The sequence below is a fragment of the Anthonomus grandis genome, chromosome 7 (genome assembly GCF_022605725.1).
Source record: "Anthonomus grandis grandis chromosome 7, icAntGran1.3, whole genome shotgun sequence".
Lineage (NCBI taxonomy): Eukaryota > Metazoa > Arthropoda > Insecta > Coleoptera > Curculionidae > Anthonomus > Anthonomus grandis.
The window spans coordinates 32110667-32132113 of record NC_065552.1 but is presented as its reverse complement, the minus strand read 5'-3'; the positions used below and the strand labels follow the sequence as shown (position 1 = coordinate 32132113).

General features: G+C 32.0%; 1 protein-coding gene across 1 annotated transcript in view; it reads right to left on the bottom strand.

The window, feature by feature from the left end:
* LOC126738329 (DNA repair protein RAD50) overlaps positions 1 to 1342 on the bottom strand; it is a 61485-nt gene extending 60143 nt beyond the window's left edge. Inside the window, exon 1 of the mRNA XM_050443598.1 lies at positions 1178 to 1342. Within this exon, the coding sequence (XP_050299555.1) occupies positions 1178 to 1186 (9 nt within the window). The 5' untranslated portion in view covers positions 1187 to 1342. The remainder of the gene's footprint in view (positions 1 to 1177) is intronic.
* Positions 1343 to 21447: the final 20105 nt, after the last annotated feature.

Sequence of the window (21447 nt, the reverse complement as noted above, 5' to 3'; positions counted from 1 at the left end):
CAATGTTGCCGGGGAAGACTAAGTCAGTGAGCTGCGTAGAAGAACGGATGTCATTCATAGACAAGTGCGCATTTTCATTTAAGATGCCAGCGATCAGATGAAGGACGCATATGATGTCAATACCAAAGACCAGAGGTCAGAGGTATAACAATGGTGACTTGGTTTGGCTCTACGATCAAGAGATGGAAGGGTCTATCACCGAAACTTCAAACATCTTGAGATGGGCCATACAAAGTGCTGGCAGACATCAAGAGTCGGTACGGCGTGACTGTTTACTGTTCCAATTAAGTATGCTCTTGCACATTGTGTGTCTAAAGATTTACAAATGTAGATCCTTAGGAATAGTTAGAATGTATGGAATAGAACTAGCTGAGGTTTTCTCCCAAAGTCCTCAAAGTTTTGAATTTCAAATGGTCCAAACTTTGAAAAACCAAGTGGATGAAAATGCTGTTGGGATATTAAACGAAAATAATTTGTATTTCCAACAAGATGGAGCTGCTCAGCACTAGGCATTGACAGTTCGAGAGTGGCTTAATGAACAGTTTCCAGGGATGTGGATTGACAGGCGTCGTAATCGAATGTAGAGATATTAGCGGACAAGCACTTGCCAATATTCGTGAGGAATTTCAAGACAGACTTTATGATTGTCTCGCAAATAACGGCGCACATTTTGAGCACTTTGTAAAATAAATTCTGTGAAGTGGTTAAAATGTTTAGTTTTTATCTGTTGAGATAATTTCATTACTTTTTTGCTTATTAATGACTTAGAATTTTGTGATATTGATATTTTTAAAAATCATTGTTTTTTCTGGTGAATCGACATTTAAACTGAATGGCACATTGAATATAGTTACACTTAAGGTCACATCTACATAGAAAATGATAGCAAAACGATTTTCTTGTATAAATAGTCAAATACAAGCTTCATATTACACTAATATTTGTTTTTAATTATAGCGGCATGCAGTCAAAAGAATAATTGATTTATATATCCTGAAGCAACACTTGACATAATAAAAGAAGGTTTTTTTCCTCTTAAGTTGAAACATGATGTATGTCTTTATACCTGTAATAAGTGGTATATTAATAAGCCAAAAATCATTTGTGATGTTGAAATATTATACTTGTGGACAAAAATGAAAGGAACATAAAAAGAATATTATTATTACGTACGTACATCTAACATTTACGCAACACGTCAAATTTCAATTCGTATAGAACACACGATAACCCTTTAACGTTCATTTCACTTGAATAACCAACTATCACGATTCTTATAGAGATACACAATAATCGGTGTATCAAAAATGTTATACTGTCTTACAATGATACGATTTAATATGCATCCATAGATAAATCCGTTTCCTTATGATGTGAATTTGAAACTGTCTATTTGTAAGTTTAATATTGTAATCTATGCAATAGAATTATTGATTTAACGAGTTATTTTGTGTGGAGATCATCGCAAAAATAATAATAAAAGTATATAACTATAATTCACCTATATCATTCACAAAGTTATCAATGCCAAGATTGATAAGATGCTATCTTTATAACAAATGCAGTTTGAGTGAATGAGCTACTTTAAGGTAATGTAAGATGTTTTTAAGATACTTAAGATGTTCGTAAGATAAATGTAAGATAGGTAGTTTAAGTTAAATGATCTATGGTCCATGAATAAATTATTTTTGGTTTTTGAAGCTAAACTAATTGTCACTATTCCGGATTAGACATATGTCTTTAACTGTTCAGTTTCTGTCTTCAAAATTCATTAAAAGATTTTCAAAATAAAACATCAACACGTATTGTGGAATATGTACGAGTTCCGCGGATCATTATAACAAAGTTGTTACAAAGAATTCGTAAAAATTAATAATGATAATGAGTGCTGTTTACAATTTTATGAAATAATATGTCCGAAATAATTCTACCTAATCTGATTTTCAGACAAATCATAATTTTTTCTCAGTGGCACTGTCAATTGACATAATTGTCGTTACTGGTCCGACACCAATCCAAGAATGACCCTAAGGTTGGGGCTGGTATTCACATAATTGGACCATTATTTTCACCTGGAAATTACATAAAGATATTATATCTAAACTTGTTGGAGAATACCATCAATTCAGCACTAATCGAAAATACGAAGAACGACCAACGTTAACGTAAAGAATTCCAATATTTCAGCAAGACATGGCTCCTCTCAATTATAAAATGTTTCCTGTTAGGGGATTGATAGAAGGGGTGCTACCGAATGGACCACGAGATCACCCGATTTATCTCCCTTTGATTTCTCTAGCCTTTTCACCTGGTCTGACTTCTTAAAAGTTTAGGCAATCATTTATTAATGCTAATAAACTTAAGGCCATTTCCCGACGACCTCGACATCGAAGCTGTTATTACCTATTTCCGATCCGACAAGGCAATTGCAATAACTCCTCCAAACCTACGAATTCTTGATTCTCATGATCGGTGAAGGTGTTGCGTCGAGTCGAACCTCATTTATCACATTTTGGAAAAATAAGCTGTTTAGCCGACCTATGCCATTTAAATGCTGATATTTCGAAATTAAACGATTTGTGAACGTCCGATTGTACGTACCTATATATGGATATTTGTTTAAAAATATGTGAGTTAAGGTTTAGGAAAAATAAATTAAAAATTTTTAGTATTCATTATTTAGTATCAGTAAGAAAAATAACAAAAAATTTAGATAATTCTTAATAGTAAATCAGTAATGTTAATAGGATTTTTGCTGCACGTATTTTTGCGGTAACTATCACGAGAGATAGACAGTAATTTTTTTACTATTTAGGCTTAGGTTTAAATCCCAAATTAACCCACGTTAGAAAATCCTTAAGAGTTTCTAGATTTCGTAAAGGCGTAGGGAAAATACAAATCATCCTCTAATCGAAAGAGCTTTACTTAAAGCTTTAAAGAGCTTTATTTAAAGAGGTTCTTTAAGAAGAAAATGATACAAAATTACATAAAAAACGTAATTCCTAATTTTCTACTAAATAAACTTCACAATAAATATTTCTATAATCTTTGGATAATACTGTTATACTGTTGCAGTAAATTAACTCATTTAGATATGTTAAATTAAGCTGAATAATTTTATTTTCATTCAGATTAATATCTGATGCTAACACCAATCAAAAAGGCCCCTTTATCTATAAGTAACCTTTTTGATTGGGCGTTTGCTTTAGATATTACTTAAATAATAAGATTATCAGATTAAATGAAATTTGATTTCCCGTCTTAATTCGGCCACGCCTTTCTACCATTTTGATTGGTCCAATGAGGCACGTCAAACTGTCAAGTTAGTTTTTTGTGTTTTGTTGTTAGAAAGCTGTCTCTTGTCTTTTCCAGAGAGTTTGCTGTGCCTGATGATATGTCGTTAGTGCTTAGCGTAATCGGAGTATGTACGGTAAAAGAGTCGTTTCCTCTGGCAGAAAATATCTTTCTTTTTTTGATATATTACTAAGGTGGTTGCCTAAATTGAGAGAGTGCTTATAGGTTGCCTTAGGAGGATTCCTATGAAAATCTTATTCTAATGGAACAAGTAGTGGAGATGAAGTCGCCGGGAGTAACCCTAAAAGAACGATTGGTTAGAAGAGATGGCATCAATACAGCCTGGTTTTATGGGAATTGGGCATCGACTAACTTTAACATTAACTGGCTCTTTAGACAATGGTGTGGCTTACGAACACCATTGTCTAAAGAGCCAGTTAGTCAGGTTGGTAGGTTAACTCTTGGGGAGAAATCCAAAGTGGATAGAAGAGTATTGGGAGGGTAGCTGGCAAAGGCGGTGGCTCGTTTGCCTGTCTTTAAAAGGAGAATTATATTGTCAATTTTTCAGAGTTATAGGAAGTAGGAGAGACTAAAGGCAGCATTGATAAGTCAACTGTTATAAGGTGTTAAGGCTGGGTTAGAGATGGCTCCAGAAGTTCGTTCCAGCTTTGGGTGGTTTGAGAGTATCTTTAATTTCAATAGCTCATTGAATCAAATAGTCCGAACCCCACTAATTTTACAACTTTTGCTTCTGTTAAAAATAAAGACTTTTACTGTTGGTTTAACCGAATATTTTTTTTGGTTGCTGCTACATGGTAATATATCTAAATACCCTAAATTAAAAAAATAGAAAAATTTTACTGCAAAGTGTGTAATATATCTGCTGTGCCATCCGATATATAAACACGCAATAAAATTTGCTCTTACTACATGAGGAGATAGGAATTTAAGGTGCTGAATATAAGAAATTAAGCAAATAATATTTATTTAGATACCTTATGACATAGCGAGTTCTAAATAACATGACCATAAACCTAATATATGATTTTCTTAAATAACAGCTTCTTTGTAGCATTTAAAGTAATTATTAATAATTTGGTAAATAATAGACGCGCGAAGCGATTTGCCCTAGTAATTATAGTGCAACCGATGGCCTGTGAAAGTAAAATGAAGAAAGTCGGGTACTCTACACTTTTTGACCTATTACATTATGGTTCACTGCTGGTCATCTGCTGTTGCTTTTGGCTGATCTTTTCCGGTGAAACATTTTATTACGGTTTATCTGATACACAATTTTATATCTCGTACGCAAATACGCATATATGCGCATTTGCAATGAGATAAATTGACGAAATCATAACCTGCGGCTTTTGGGTAATTACTTTACTATTACAGATTTTACGACTAACCTTATACGGTATCTATAAAATGGACTATTTGGCTATAATGCAAGTTCTCAATTTCAATCGAGTTATAATTTGTTTGGTGTGTGTACATCGATTGATGTTTATGTAATAAACACAAGATTCTGGTATTAGAATATATCATTTTGATTTTAACGGATCCGAAAAGTATAAACATGAAAGTTTGCAAAAGCTGATGCACTCGATCATTTCTGATATTTTTGCAACATTAAAAGCAGCCTGTAAAGAGCTATTTTCTTGTTAATAAATGGATGAAGTGAAATTGATGTATGTATCTGAATGCCAAGAAAAATATTGATATACAGAACATAATTCTATTTATGGTTGCTTTTGTATATTCTCAAAGTGAAAATCATTTTAATTGCTGTCGTCATCCAACTTTGTTAATAGAAAGATACGTTTTTTCTTGAGAAATCTTTAGCAGGAGTTGAGAAAACACTCCCTTCATTTTACGTATTTTCAGCTCTACCACGAGCTAGAATTGGCGGAAGGTACCTATATCGAAAATCTCCATATAATTCAAAACGAACTTCTAAGGTAAAGTCCAATCGTTGCCTTAATTTTTACCCACCTCAAAAACTCAACACCTCAGCCTAATGCACCTTTCAGGCAACTACGGCCCTTTTACTTATACATACCTCACTTACTAAATGTGTTCAAGCTTCCTAAATGTATAATTCTCTTAGAACGATTAAACCTCAGGCACGATTGACAAGTTTAAGTTTGTAATTTTCCATCTCTTATGTTTTAAGTTGCTTCGTTAAAATGCATATGCAACAACTTAAAATCAAAAGCGAGTCTGTGCCAAATCTTATTTTCAATCCTTATATCGAGAAAGATCAAAAAAACTCACCAAATAAATATTCCCAGTCGGCATAAATCGGTCCCTTGGATGTCCCAGTGACTCAAAAATGGAACTTAATAAGAATAAATCCTAGGGACGTCCCGTTACATCTCATAAAATCATGAGATGGAACAATAGGAGCCATAAAGGGGATTATCCCAAGTTGATCACCTAGACCTCCTTTGGATAGTATTATAAACGTACTTATTGGCTATTCAGCGGATGTACATATGGAACAACAACGTTTGTCGGATATTTATAGGATATAAAAGGGATGGTAGAAAAATTATACAAAGAGGTATGTTTTAGAAAAAAACCCTTTTATTTTCACAGTAAGTAACACACAGTAATTATTTGTATTTTCTTATTTTAACCTTTCAGAAGCGTGGCGAAACCACGACATACTCTCTGCATTTTAAATTTACCATTTATCATTAGCATTTCTTCGCTTGTTTGCACTTCCAGCTATAACTGGAAGCAGTATTGTTGGTAAATATTCTTGATATAGATTTGCTTATTGCTTCTCCCTTGTATTACCCACCAATTAATATTACAAAATTAACCTGTGCCTCTTGAACCTCTTGACGAGACGAACCATTCGCAGGTTCGATAAATAACAGGAATGTTTATTTTTAGGTATCGGTTACGCTAATGGTCTAGGAGAACCACAAAGAAGGGAGGACACTTGGTCTTTAACCTGCAACGCGAATGATTGTAGTCCTCTTGTCAAATAACCAACAACTTATTTTATTTAACATTATTTATATTAATTAATAATAAAATCCCTGTGTTGTTCTGCTCTCCGTGGTATATTTATTTTACGTTTTACACCTGCAATAATATTTTTAAATCCAATTTAAGCATGACTGTGCTTTTGTATAAACAGTACATTTCTGGAAAGATTTTGCCTATTATTAAGGTACTAACCTTCTTGTAGCACTATATTGTGACACCGTAGAATCAACCTAAGTTGAGGGAGTACAATCGAGAGCCTTTATTTTAAAATTTGAGTTAAAATCACCTTTGCTTACCGTGGGAACCACAAAACACTGATATAGCGACGGAAGCGAAATTCGCAAAATAAAACTCAATTATTACGAAAAAAAATAGAATCTGCTAAGAATTAAACGTCCAAAATCCAAAAAAAAAATGGACGATGGAGAACGGAAAAGGTCAGTCACAATAACAGAGAGAATTGTCGACAACAGCGACCTCTCCGTGCCGTGGAGTAGAACTTAACGGAAACGGGGTTTGACGGTGACTCAAAAGGCGCCAAATTTGAATTTTATTCTATAAAAGCGTGCGCTTAAATAGATGGCTATAATAGATGGGAATGTATGGTTCTTAGGTAAACTATGGAAGAAAACTATACTGTTACATGGAGCCCATATTATGAATGTTTGATGTACCATTTATATGCAATATATAGCAGCCTTTCAATTACAATATTAAATATTTAAAAAAATCATAAAATGTTAGGAAAGCTATTTATACATTCGCTATTACTTCTTATACACTCAAGATTAAAAAAAATTTTTAGATTATTATAATGATATTTGTTTAATTGGGGATAAAAACATACTTTTATGTACGTATGTTGGTTGTCCGTCCAATAGATGTCTCATGGTATCTTTATTTGGACCATCCTGCGCAGGACATTTTTAACCAATAAGTGTTTACTGGGTCTGAGTTTAGAAAGTCTACAGATCTTATTTCAATCTTCTTTGTGACATTAAAAGAACCTGAGTATCAATGGTTTACTAGCACATTAATGAGATGATTTCTGAAAGTCATAAAATGATTACGAAAAAAAACTGAAATAGGGTTATAAATAACTTATTCTGAAATTAAATTCCGTTTGTTTAAATGATTGTGGCCGCATGTGATATGTAAATGGCTAAATATTGGTTCTAAAAATGGTAATAGTGAAAATGCTTTATTAACGCAAGCATTGAGAATATTTTGCTATAAGCTAACCTGAGCAAAAAGAAAAGGAAAACAATAATTATCCTTATAAAAACTCTTAAAGTGGTATTAAAGCGCTTTAATCTAGATCTGAAATACAAAAAATATTGCAGTATAAAAATGATAATTAACGCGTATGAGTTTTTTTATTTGTATCTACATACACCTTTTACTGAAACTAGGCTTAATATTAGCAACTTGAGTGTGCTATAGGAAGCAAAATAGAGTTAAAGACTAAGTAATACAAAAAATCAAAATCAAAATTTACTTATATACAAACTTACGAATAATTGTGTTGTTGTGGTGTAATGTGTTGCTAAATGAGGCAGAGGTTCGTGGAGCCTTAGAAGATATGTATAAGGAAAGATTTATTCCTCGCTACCTGACAAACCAGAGATTACAACTTTGTAATAAAATGTGAAATAGTACTATAGTGTTTCTATGGTATACATTTCAAAGAAATTGCAATCAATTGTATGTATTAAATGTAATTTTAAAATCTTCAAATGCCATCTTATTTAATACGTTAAATTTTATGTAGAAGAAATTTTGTGACCGAATTATTTTACCGAAATCAAGATCTGATACTGTAATATGGGTAAGGTTGCAAACACTGTTTTTGAGAAACTGCAGGAAGTTTCTCTAGATTTTGATTCAGTTCATTTACACATACCAAAAGTCGATCTGAAATTAAAGATATTTAGACTCGCGCATCACCGAGTTTGCACAATGAACACTGGAAAATTATAGGCATTTTGGTCGGAGAATGTACAAAGCACAAAGTAATTTTTATTTAAATTCCAGTTTTTATCTAAAATATGGCCTATAACGGCCAACCTAAAGTGAAATACACACAAATTCGATACAATCTTATTTAAGTAAAAGCTCAACAAAATTGAAAAATACATTTATTATACCACATTGTCTAACAACGCAATTCGCGATTCGAAGGCGGACATCTCGATCCATCATTTCCTAGTTTAACGCCATATTTTCCCACAGAACTGAGTGCCACTAACCAAAGATAACAAACAACCAAACTCGGCCTTTCATTCTTGCTTTGTAATACCACGATAATAGAAAGTGTACCTATCATTATACCTATCTAAATTTATGTATCAGAGGAACATAAATTTAAATTATTGGAATCTGCTTTTGCTTACAGAAACTTATTTCAAATATGATTTCTTGCTATATATAGCATATCCATGCACGGACATATAGAATACCTCAGAAGATTTTTAAATCCAAGCTTTTTTGAGTCATTTGAGCACAATCAAATTTAAAAAGTATAGCTATTTCGGATTCAGTGCTGCCATTGTAGCAAATGGCAGAAATAAGCTCACAAGTTAATAAGATATTACAATCTACAAACTAACGTTTCCCATGATAAAATAATTCAGAAATAATAATAAATACAATTCAATTTTGATACGTAAGTTTATTAAATCGGAGACCCGGTCACACGAGATGTTTGTGAAATTTCACGTACTTCAAGTAAAACAAATTAGACTTTAGGCATCATTACGTAAAAGTGTAATTAGCCGGCTTTACTCAATTGCAAATTGTAGAGATGAGAATTTTTTCCATTCACGATCAATGGCATCGCGGCCTGCGCAAGTTTAATTACACATTTTATTATTTTTGACTTTAACAATAGTAATTATGACATTGTCTTATGTCTCGCAGGTTTCTCATTTTGTGGGTGATTATTATGGTTTAGCGTTTGCCAGTATATATAATTAATAAGTTTAATATTTCATTTTGCATCATAGTATCTGAATTAGGAGAGTGTATAAGGCGATAGCTTATCTTCAAATAAGAAATTGTACCCGACAAATGTTTCTTTCAAATATCGAGTCTTTAAACCTTGATGTAATTGAACCTCCAAATATAAAAAACCATCCAAGATCTCACATATAACAAACAACTTTTGCTAATGACCTGAAGTTGTAGTTTATGAAATAAATCCAATTTCAAAAAAGATTAACACCTATAATGAGTGTTTAAAGAAAACACTTTCTTTCTACACAAACTTAATGATGAACTTAAAATTGAATTAACAAATTTAAAAACTAAAGAATGTGAGTTACTGTCACTATTAAAAGTATGTGAAGAGGAAAAAAATAAATTTCAATATAGAAATCAATGAGTTAAATACCTTAAATAAAAATTTAATTGTAACAATAAAAACATTAGAAAATGAATCTGCAACCTATAAGACGCAAATAAATATGTTACAACTTTTAAGTATATTGGAATCTTATGACTTAAAGATGCATGTTCTTTCACCCACACGTATAACATCCTCATCTGCAACTACTATTGATTATTTGTGTACAAATTTAAATGATGTGTCATGACACATCATTTAAATTTGTAGAGTACTCTCATTTGGTATTTCTGACCATGAAGCCATTCTCGCTAGGATTCCATGCAACACTGTATTTCCTTCTTCTCATTATATAGGAAGAATTTTCAGCAGAGCAAATTTTAATGCTTTTTCTTCTACTACAGCTTTGGTTAATTGGAATGCAGTTGAAATGGCTCCTGACCCGTTTACATTGTTATTTCATGTGCTATGTGACAAGATCAATCAGTGTTTTCCTAAAAAGAGGCTTAAAATGAAAAATAGAAAACCATGGATACCAGCAGGCCTCAGAACTTCAGCTAAAAACCTCCATTTTTTTGCTAAATTGTGCAAGTATACAACTAATGCAAACATTATTTTTTATCATCAGAAATATCGTAGTCTATACAGAAAGACGATAAAAGCAGCAAAGGTTAAATATTATAGTGACCGCTTGAATGTGTGCTCAAATAGGCAGAGAGAATGTTGGTCAATTATAAATGACTTCAGGCATTCTCACAAAGTTTCAGAACCAGAAGTAAGACCAAATAGTTTAAATGATTATTACTGTAATATTCCTCATTTGATGTGAATACTAATATTGATCCTTTGTTGATATGTAGTAATAGTATGATTCAACAAGTGTCAGTTCAAAATTCTTTTTTCTTTTATCCTGTTAGCCTTGACTGACGTTAGAGATGCAATTAAAAAACCATAAATCAGCTGGAGCTGATGGGATATCATCAAAATTACTACTCCTTTTGCCTGACTCAGCATTGAATGCCTTAGCTTCTGCCATAAACAATTCCTTTCATAATGGCATCTTTCCAGCATGTTTGAAACAGGCAGTGGTTATCCCTATTTATAAGGGTGGAGATTTGAGTGAGCCTTGTAATTTCCGTCCAATTTCTATATTATCTACCCTCTCCAAGATAGTTGAAAAACTTGCAAAAATTGAATTTTGTCTTTTTTGCAACATAATTGCATTTTATCTGCAAATCAGTTTGGATTTCAAACGGGAAAAGGGACTCATGACGCTGTTTTCGGCTTTTTGGAGAGTGTCTACGTGTCCTTAAATTCTGGAGAGTCCGCGGCGACAGTGTTTTGCGATTTATCCAAGGCATTTGATTGTGTAGATCATGGAATACTGCTGTCTAAGCTCAATAATTATGGCTTTAGAGGTGTGGCATTGCAATGGCTGGAATCCTATCTGTCTAATCGTACCCAAAGAGTTACATTATCTGGATGTTTATCCGATTCCAGATCCCTTAAAACTGGAGTACCTCAGAGTTCAGTGTTAGGACCACTATTATTTTTGCTCTATGTAAATGATTTGGGTTCATTAAAACTGCAGGGCAAAGTGGTTCAGTTTGCTGATGATACCACCATTTTATGGAATCATAGATATTCTGATAATATTAGAGCCCAGGTTTTTAAGGATCTTAAGATTTTATCGGAGTGGTGTGCTGCAAACAGGCTTTATTTAATGTGGGCAAAAAAAGGGCCTTATGTTTAGTGAAAACTCCCGCTTGCAAAACAAAGAAAGCTGTAAGTTCCTTGGTATTACCATTGATGGTCGCCTTCGCTTCGAAAATCATATCGTCGGCTTAAGATGCAAATGGCCTAACTCCAAAATTTTAAATTATTCAGGAGATGCAAAAAACTTGTCAGAAGGAGTTAAGTAATATGCGTTCCATGAGCATGGGTTCGCAACAGGAGATAGGCAATAATCTGATTCATTGCAACTTAATTATAAAAAAACTTTAAAGACGCAAGCAAAAGACAAAAAGAAAGAGGCATTTTAAAAATGTGGTAAGTTATCATAAAAAAAATGAAAGTCCTTAGGAATTGAAGATTTAAGGTCTATTAAGTGTTGACATTTTTCAGATTTAATTGGTATTGGAGTCGGATACATTAACGGCAACTCTTCTAAATTCCAGATTTTTTATCTTTTTTCGTCATTCTATAAGGCAAAGGCATCCATTCTTCTGTATGCCTGATTTTAAAGAGAATTCCGTGTTTATTATAGTGAAGTGCTCTAATGTTTGTTACAGTAGGATCACCTGACGAACTACCAGGACGGATGGAACTAATGTATTGAACATCTTCAAAGTTTTTGAAATATATGTATGATCCAAGTACTCCACCACGTAGGGTTTCGGATTTATACGAGCAGTTTGACAAATATTGACATAGTCTGCTGGGACGTTTATGACTCGGTTTTTTAGTTTCCACTCGATTGTGGCGTGCATTGAATCGCACTCCATTTGCATATGCCCTTTTTCTAAAAATTTTTGCTCAATTGTAATCCCATGCTTTTGTGCAAAGTTGAAATGTGCATTGGCAAGAATTGCATTTCTGTTTTGTCCAGTGCAACCATCACTGTACAAAATGACTTTTACAATTATGGACTATTAATTTTGTTTTATAATATAGAGCGCTGACATTAGATTTTGGACTCAGTAGAACTGATTGCAAATCCATTGAAAAAACTTTTACATCTTCTTTTGTTTTGTCAACCTTTTTTTCCTTTCGTGCCTCCTCCTTTTTCTTCTAATGTTCTTGATAGGTAGCTTCGTCGATATTACCAGTCTTGTAACTCACACACGTATCACATTCATCCTTTTTAGCTGAAAAAAATGCTAAATTAAAATCGTCGAAACTGTTATTAAATGCTGCAATCGATCGCGGTTGTGAATCCTTTTTTCTACACCAGTCATTCTTATAAACCCGATATAATTCCATTTTTGTTTGCCAAGATCTTTCAAGGTATAATTTCTTTGTGCTCTTTCGACAATAATGTGACTCTAGTTTTGGAAGAACTTTAAAGAAATTGCAGAAATTTTCTTTTTGTGTGTCGATTTTCGCTTTTCGATTTACTATTTGGGAGGAATTATTATCACGCGTATCATTAAGGACATCATCAACCAATGTGCAACAGTTCTTGGTGCAATTGAAAGAGTATTGCAAAACATTGTTTTGCAATACTCTTATCTTGGATGTTGTATGAAGAAAATATATATAGGAAAATTCCCTTCTTGACTCGTTCTCTTTTTTTCGGTCCCTAGCTCTTGAAGTATTTTTCTTTTCAACCAGCCAGCGTCCTTAGAAACGATTGTTTTTCGTTTTACAAAAAAATTCAAAATCTTGTAAAAATCTCTGTTCTTTGATTTTCTGTTATCTCATTGCACTTCATTACTGATTTTTGTGACTTACCATTACTGCATTTGCATCTCGATCCTATAGCTTTTGCTTTTTTTTAATATTATAATTCCATTTTTCTTCTTGCTTTTGTTTTCCAAAATATTCCTTTCCTTCTTGCCTCAAAATCTTATTTTTATTTTTCTTCCATTCCTTCTGATCTACATGACGTCTCTTTCTGCATGTCCGTGAAGGGGTTTCGATTGGAGTGTTATTTTGTAGCTTTTCTAGTACTTCATTTTCACTTGAACTTGTTTCATTTTCACTGGGTTCATACGATTTATCTGAACGACTAGAAGAAACTTCAATAACTTCTTCTTCCAAAATCAGTAATTAAATTGTCGTCAGCTAATAAGTGGTTATTAGATGCTGAGGAGCTTGCTAGATTAGTATTATCAGTTAAGAGTGTAGATAAATCCTCATTTTGATCGAAAGTATCACAAAATGTTAAGAAATCTCTTGTTACATCGCTTTCGGAATCGCTTTGTCTGTTGGGCTTTTCCTGGGTGTTTTGCTTAGCCAATAAAAGCATTTTCATCGTACGGGATTGCGGATTCATTCTGAAATATACAGCGTTAATTAGAAAGTATACTTTTATGTAGCTAAGCAAAAATTCATAATGTTAGTTTTTTAAAGTAAAGTCAAATTTTAAATTAGATTTTTTATAGGTATTATAGGGGAAAAATATTAATAGGTACTTTTGTGTTTATCATCGAAACTATAAATAATGGCCTCCTATCCTAACTAAGTAAGTATAAGATGAAAATTGCCTAACTCCAAGACGATATTTTAACATCAGATTTACCCAAGAATGCACAAAATTTAAATACTAAATTTATCTTCTCTAGATAATTTGAACATCAAAGGTAATTAAAGCATATTAAAAAATTATCAATACTTACATCAGATATTGTTTTATGCACATAAAATTAAGAACAACAACGTTTCACCTGTTATTACCATTACACATTGGGAGTTAGGCCAATTGCGTATTGTTGAAAATTAAGGCGAGTTTCGACTGGTATTTTCTCGCGGCATTTTTAACATTTCGGTTGTTAGGCGTATTTAAGTCGACGCGGTTAATTTTTATGAACCTAACCAACCTAAAATGTTAATTTTAGCTAAAACTGGAGTTAGGCCATTTGCATCTTAAGCCGACGATATCCTAAATCTTGCATCAAAATTATCCTCTGGATGCTTTGCAGTAAGAATGGCGGGGCATGAGCTGGGAGGAGTAGTTGTACGTTCAGTGTACTTTTCTCTTATTGAGTCCCATCTTCGTTATGGCGTTAATTGAATATTTTGGTATATATATTCAATCCAAATATTCAATCAACGGTTATGGCTTGCCTTTTTGGGGTTTAAGCAACAAGGGATTATTAAACATAATTTTTGTGATTCAAAAAAAGGCAGTTAGATACCTATGTTCCGCTGGGTTAAGAGATTCTTGTAAACCTCTCTTTATATCTCAAAAAATCCTAACTCTTTTTTCTTTTTTTATCTTAGAAACAGCTACTCTTATTCATAAATGTCCTAAACCTCCCTCTAAAACTGGTCATATGACTCGCCAGGTTAACGATTTTCCCTTATACCAATCCCTACATCCTCCCTCACCAAGAACTCGCTTATATACCTTAGCAAAAAAATTTACAACCATGTTCCTCTATGTATCAGACAAATTTTAGAAGTTAAGAAATTCAAAAAGAAATTAAAATCACTTTTATTATCCAGGGCATATTATAGCCTTGACGATTTTTTTAATGTACCTTTTGACCTGTGCTCTGACATCATTTTAGTGTTTTAGTTTTGTTTCCTATTAAATATTTTAATTTACTTCCTCTAAATTCTGTTTTATTGACAGCGTTACTTATTTTTTAATCAAATTTATCAAAAAGATGCTTTTTTTAAATTTTTTCAATCTGTTTTGTTATAATTAATTTTGGTAATGTGTGTAAATTTTATGGTAAAATATTTTAGATGTTATGGTTGTTTGAAATTTGAAATTTAAAGTGACTTTGGAATTTTTTAGTTTTTAGGATGCTTGCACATAAGATTTTGTTGTGTTACGTAATATAGCACATCTTCTTTCTCTCATTAGAATATATATTTAGCAACCCGTCATTAGCCATATTAACTGAAATAAAGTTTATCTATAAGGAATAAATTTGATGATCAGGAAATTCATGGCTTAAATATTGTACTGATGTAACAAAAATTAATACACAAAAAATATAGGGGGATCAATAGTACTAGTTACGAATATTGAGATAAAAGTCAAGTGTAACCATATACCCTAAATATTTGACAGACTAGAGAAATCAAATCAAGTTCATGAACAGCAAATATAAATGCTGGTATAATAGGGTCAACATTATATCTTTGTTAAAGAGTACATGGTTTTTTAACTATGTATGATAATAGAATTTATTTTAATAAACATGTTATTACAAATGTTTCTAAAACTAATCTCATAGCCTGAGTCTCCCTTACAAAAGACGCAAACCCGAAATCGAACAAACCAAATGTACATATAATTAAGAGAGTTAAAAAAAAATAAAAGAAAAAGTAAGTGGTCACCTCAATTTCTCTTTCTAAAAGGGGTTTCGATAACGGCCAAAAGGAATGCAATCGCACAAGTGAATAACCAAAAATAAACAAAATTTTATTTAGCAACGTTTTAATTGTTTATGGCTGAGATTAGCAGGTTTCTCTTTCAATAAGTGACAATTTATTTACTTAAATATTTACAGGCTGCTCCTAATCGAATTAAGGATAAAGAAATACTATACGGCAAAACTTTTATTTCGAATTTGAAGGTTTGTAAAACAGGATTTAAGTTGAGGTAGGCTTACTTTCAAATCTTTATCATGTTACATATTACAAGTGATATTTATATCTTAAATACAGTTATAGCTTTAGAATAATGTAAAATTTCTTAAGTTTTCGCACTTACCACGCAAGTACCATAATTTTTCTTCTCCATGTCATTTCGGAATTTTTTTAATCATATAAAAGCAGGTTATACTGGGTCAGATAATATAACTAAAAAAATAAAGTTTCGTTTTTATTTTTAACTAATTATTATTTTAAAAAAATTAAGTTCTTGTCTACTGCTGAAATCTCTAATTATAGCTAGTCTAAAACTAGTCTACTGAAACTAGGCCCTTCCAATGTTTTAAGCTCACATGGCTGTGCTACGTGTCTAGCTAAATCGAATTTACTTTTTTCAAAGAATATTTTAAATAATTAAAAATTTTGCAATTTCAAAAAAAAATCTATAAGGAATTAATAGCCGCCATAATAAAAATAACGGCTATTTAAATAGCCTAATAAATTTATCAATAGTCGTAATTTGACAATTAAACAACTAAGAAAATATAGGAACATTTTACTACCGAAGATAAAACCTGATAATAGCACATAAATTAAAGAAATTTTTCTTAGTAAACTTATGAATTGCTATTGCAAATATGATAAATATAAGCTAAATGAACTCATTCTGAAGAAATAATGTAAATTTATGCCTTTTACAGATTCATTTTTTTGTTAGAATTTGTTCGTTTTCTGCACGTAACCTTTGGCTTCTTTTCATGAATCCATTATTGTTTTAATTTCGTAATTTTTTTAAGTGATTTCAAAATTCACTCCTACAAGAAAATTCGTTCTTACATAATTTTTAAGTTCGTCATGCCCATGGCTTTGTGAGATATTTTTTTATTTCGGATTCGTGACCACTCGACTGTCCAATTCAAATTTCTAAATGCCTACGAGAAACTATTTAGTCGGTAATAAATAATGGTAAATTAACATTTTGTAAAGACAATTAATTTTAGATGGAATTGTGTTTTTGTAATAAGTGAATCTAGTGCAAATGTGTAATAACATAGTTTATTATTTATATTTAATGACCTCTTGGTATATTTAATGCACATATAAAACGCTTTTATGCTTTAGGGATTTTACTATAGACTGTGCATAAGCCAATTTAGAATAAGAAAGTAAAAGAAAGTAAATATAGTACAGCAAATATTAATGGAAGGGGAATGAGAGGGCGCGAAGTCTTTATTGAATAAAGTTTAATTTAAATAATTAGTAGGTAATTACAGTTCATTTCACAAGTCTTTCAGAATAAACGCAGGTAAAAATAAATACATTTCTGCGGTAACTCGCAATTAAAGAAAATAATGTCTAATAGACCTACATTTTTGCAGATATATTCTATAGTTTATTGCAACATTTAATTCCAATTATTCAATAAAATAGAGAACAAGACTATCTCGACTATAAAGAATAAAAAATCGCTGTTTGAACTTGCTTCTTGGCAACGTTGACTATTATTCGTTCGATGATTACGATATTTGGTTCAATTTAGTTACGAATCTCGTAAATACATTTGATATTGACAGAATGCACTCAATAATATAAGCATACTTTTATGTTTTAATTTTATCATTTATATTTCTATACTGAAGAAACGAGCTTATTGTTTGGTTTAGGTTATTGAGTGGGCTGAAATATTGCACTTGTTTGCCAAACGTTTAGTTTGATATGGTAGAAAAAGAGGTAGATAGAATAAATTAATATAATATTTAAAATACAAACTATTGATATTTCTTTTTACAAAAATTATTTGACAGATTTGAAATAGTAGGAAAATAAAATAAAAAAAAATCCGAAAAACCTGTGAAATATAAATTAGCATTTTTTACCAGACAGACCCATTTTAGTTGACGAGATGTGGGTTCAAATAAGAAAAACAGTCAGGACAATTAATTAAATGTCAGGGGCTAATTATAATATTTTCAGGCTATTACGTCTGATACACATTAAATTTAATATTACAATCGCAACTACTATAACTAACTTTTGTATCAAATAAAATTATATATTTTAAGAGTTTTCTATTAAAGCGGACGATTGCGCTCTAGGTCTAGATGGTGGTCGGAGATATAAGAGGGCAACTGCTTGCTATATAGAAGAAATAGTTTATATTTATGGTTCTTAAAATCGTTGTGCTTTAAGGACAACTAATTTTCGAATTTGAAGAAATAGGATCAGTGGAAAACAAAAAAAGGGTTCAGCGTATCAAGTACTCGATGAAGCAGCACAAATTATTACGCTACTTTAACCAGTTACAATCCCACGATGAACAAAATATGTACCTGGCTGGGCTAGTTACTGTAGGACACGTGGTACAGAGACGACCTCGAAAGGAAGAAGAGGAGGTGAAGTTGCGTGATGCTAGTTTTTCGTATAGAGTTCGAGTCACCGACGAAGCGGGGAATAAGGTTGGTTTTACTGTATGTGCAAAGGCATTTTGCTCATTACATGGCATTAGCAAAAATAAGATTTACTATGTGCAGAAAAATTTAAAATCAATGGGTTGTGCACCTAAGGATAGAAGGGGTAAGCATTCTAAGGAACACAGACACCTAAATAGGGTCACTGCACCTCTGGTTGAGACCCAGGTAGAACCAAAGATTCAGGTAAAACTTATTTGCCAGAAAGTCTAAACATAAAGAAAATGTATAAACTATTCAAAGAATTACACCCTGCAGCAGTGGTATCTTACGATACTTACCGGATGATTTTCAACACGAAATTTAATATTTCTTTTGGGTATCCCCGCACGGACACTTGTGCAACTTGTGATGAATATACATCAAAAGTTAAAGCTTTATCTGCGGAAACTGATAAACAACAAATTCAACAATTCCTATACGTGGACATTACTTGGAGTGCGATAAAAATGTTGTCTATGGAACATAAAAGCACCAATGGAAATACCAAAAGATTTCGAAGAAATGGTGAAATTATCACGATCGAAACCATCCCCTTTTACTGTGGTCAGTGTTACTAAAATAATTGTATTGGATTGGAAGACGATGTTGCTATCAAAGTATGCCGCTAAATGCTCTTTTAAAACGTAGCCTATCAAAGTCATACAAGCTTCTTCTAGCCATAGCCGTTTGTTACAATATCGGACGACGTACTTTGGAGAAATGCTGACAGGTATTATTAGAGCACCGTGGCATAGTCAATCATTGCCAAAGGGGTTGTTTGAGCTTCTTTCTCCAGCTTACAATGGTATGTTCTATTAAATATTATATTTTTTTACAAGCATCGCGTGGAAAAATATTACATTTCAAACTAGCTAGATAAATGAATATTACTTAGTTTTAACAAAATCTTATTTTTTAGGCCTCCTGCCAATTTCCAGAGCCAAACTCAACGATTTGCAAAGTTTAATGAAGTTTTGTAGCCCCTCTGCTGTCAAGTTCTTTCTCAATCTACCCCATGACTAATTTAATGCAAGCTAAAATATAATTTATTACAATCACCTTACATTGATGTGGTTTTTTTCAGGTATGGATCAATCTGGATACAACAATGTGAGTTAAAATATAGGGTGATACTATTGCCTCTATTTATTAATGGTAACCTTAATGGCGAAACTTATTTGTAAATGTTAGAAACCACCATTCAACCTAAAATTGTTAAAGAAATAGAAAATCAATAGCATATTCATAGGGGTAGGAACCTGAACGAAAATTTATTACATTTGCAACAAGATGGAGCGCCACCCACTACGTTTTTCATGTGAGGCAATTTTTACATGATGCGTTACCAGATTAATGGATTGGGAGAAGAGGTACAATGGAAAGGCCGGCGAGATCACCAGATCTAACACTCCTAGATTTTTTTATCTGGGGTCTCTTAAAAATTGTTGTGTTTAAAACGCAACCAGGTTCACTCGATGATTTTCGGAAACGAATTATTACGGAATGTGCATCTCTTTATTTATTTATTAAAGACATATTTATTAACAGAAGTATTTCAAAATGTGAGAAATGAGTTTAAAAATAGGTTATATTTTTGTTTAGCCCAAAATGGAGAGAACTTTGAGCATATAATTAAATAAAATAACGCTTCATAAAAACGGACTTTATTTTATTTAACTTATCGCTTTCTTTAACCCTGTATAAAGCTTAACAAAAATTCTTGGACAGGTTGAATACTACTCCAAAAGACCTTTAACTTAAGGAATCACAAAAGGAATGGTGCCATTTAAAATTTTGGGATTGGGGTGCATCGAGCCCAAGAAATAACTCGACTTATAACCAAAATATGGTGGTTGTTGCTACCTGTATAACATTTATACCAAATTGCGCTTTTCTATTTTTTTTTAGTTTTAGAGGTATTTACATTGAAAGTTTTCAAATTGATACCCTATATATAAATTTATGTTTTATACTTTTTTTCTTTTATTTAACAGAGAATGATTTTTTGAATGGCCTAATTCTTTTCCATTGGAAAAACTCGATCAAACTAACAAAATAAAGTCTGCAAGAGTTACTCAAAAGACTGTGACAGTGTGTATATTCACTTCAAAATAGTTTTCTGGTATATAAATGTTAGTATGTTAAAATTAATAATTTTCTGTCAAATGAATTCGAATTAAGACTACTTAGTGCCTCGTGTGCCTCTAAGCTTATGGCGCTTATCCAGTTTTTTAACAAATAATGTTTAATAAGCTTAATCGGGGAATTTATTTTTAGCTCCATTTTGAGCTGTATCGAGCCATTAATCAATCATACCTTTGCTCAAAGAAAAATTAACCTTAAATTTAAACCCTTCCAAATAAACGGTTCCTCACCTTTCCAATAAATATATATATATAAGAGATTAAGAACCTAGTTTTGTTTAATCAGGAACTAAACTTTTATAATAAATTATTGCACAAGATTATTAGCAGTACTTTGACATAGTATAAAATGTTCATGTAATACCTGTAGCCTTCTTTATCATACATATATTAGGTCATGTATCAAATAGTATGGTCCATGCAACGATTGAGTCATTAAAATATAATTTTTTAGATCATTGCCATTCTAACTGATTAAGGTTACTAAAGTTTTCTTAATAAGCCCCTGACATCTAATTAATTGTTCTCACATATGGTCAATAATCGGTTTAAAAAGATATTTTTTATAGGAAAAATTAACTGCTCTATAAAACTAAAACACTTTCAAAATGGTAGTTTATAGTTAGGAAATATAACAAGTAAAAATAGTATAGCATCTCATAAAGACTATATTTTTCCACGAAAACGATATTTCCATAGATAAAAGATCTATCATTCTTATAGGTTCTAATAAAAAAAAATTATAATATTTTCATTGTATAACCATTTCCTTTTAGAGAATAAACTGAACAGATAATTTATCCAAAGCAGAACGGTCTTGATAACTCATTCAACATGCCGCATTTCCAATCTGCTCTGAAATCGCTGATTTTAGCAATAAATAATCTGACTTCCACGTTTATTGCCTGGTAAAGATTGAATCTTACTAAGTCTTACACCCATA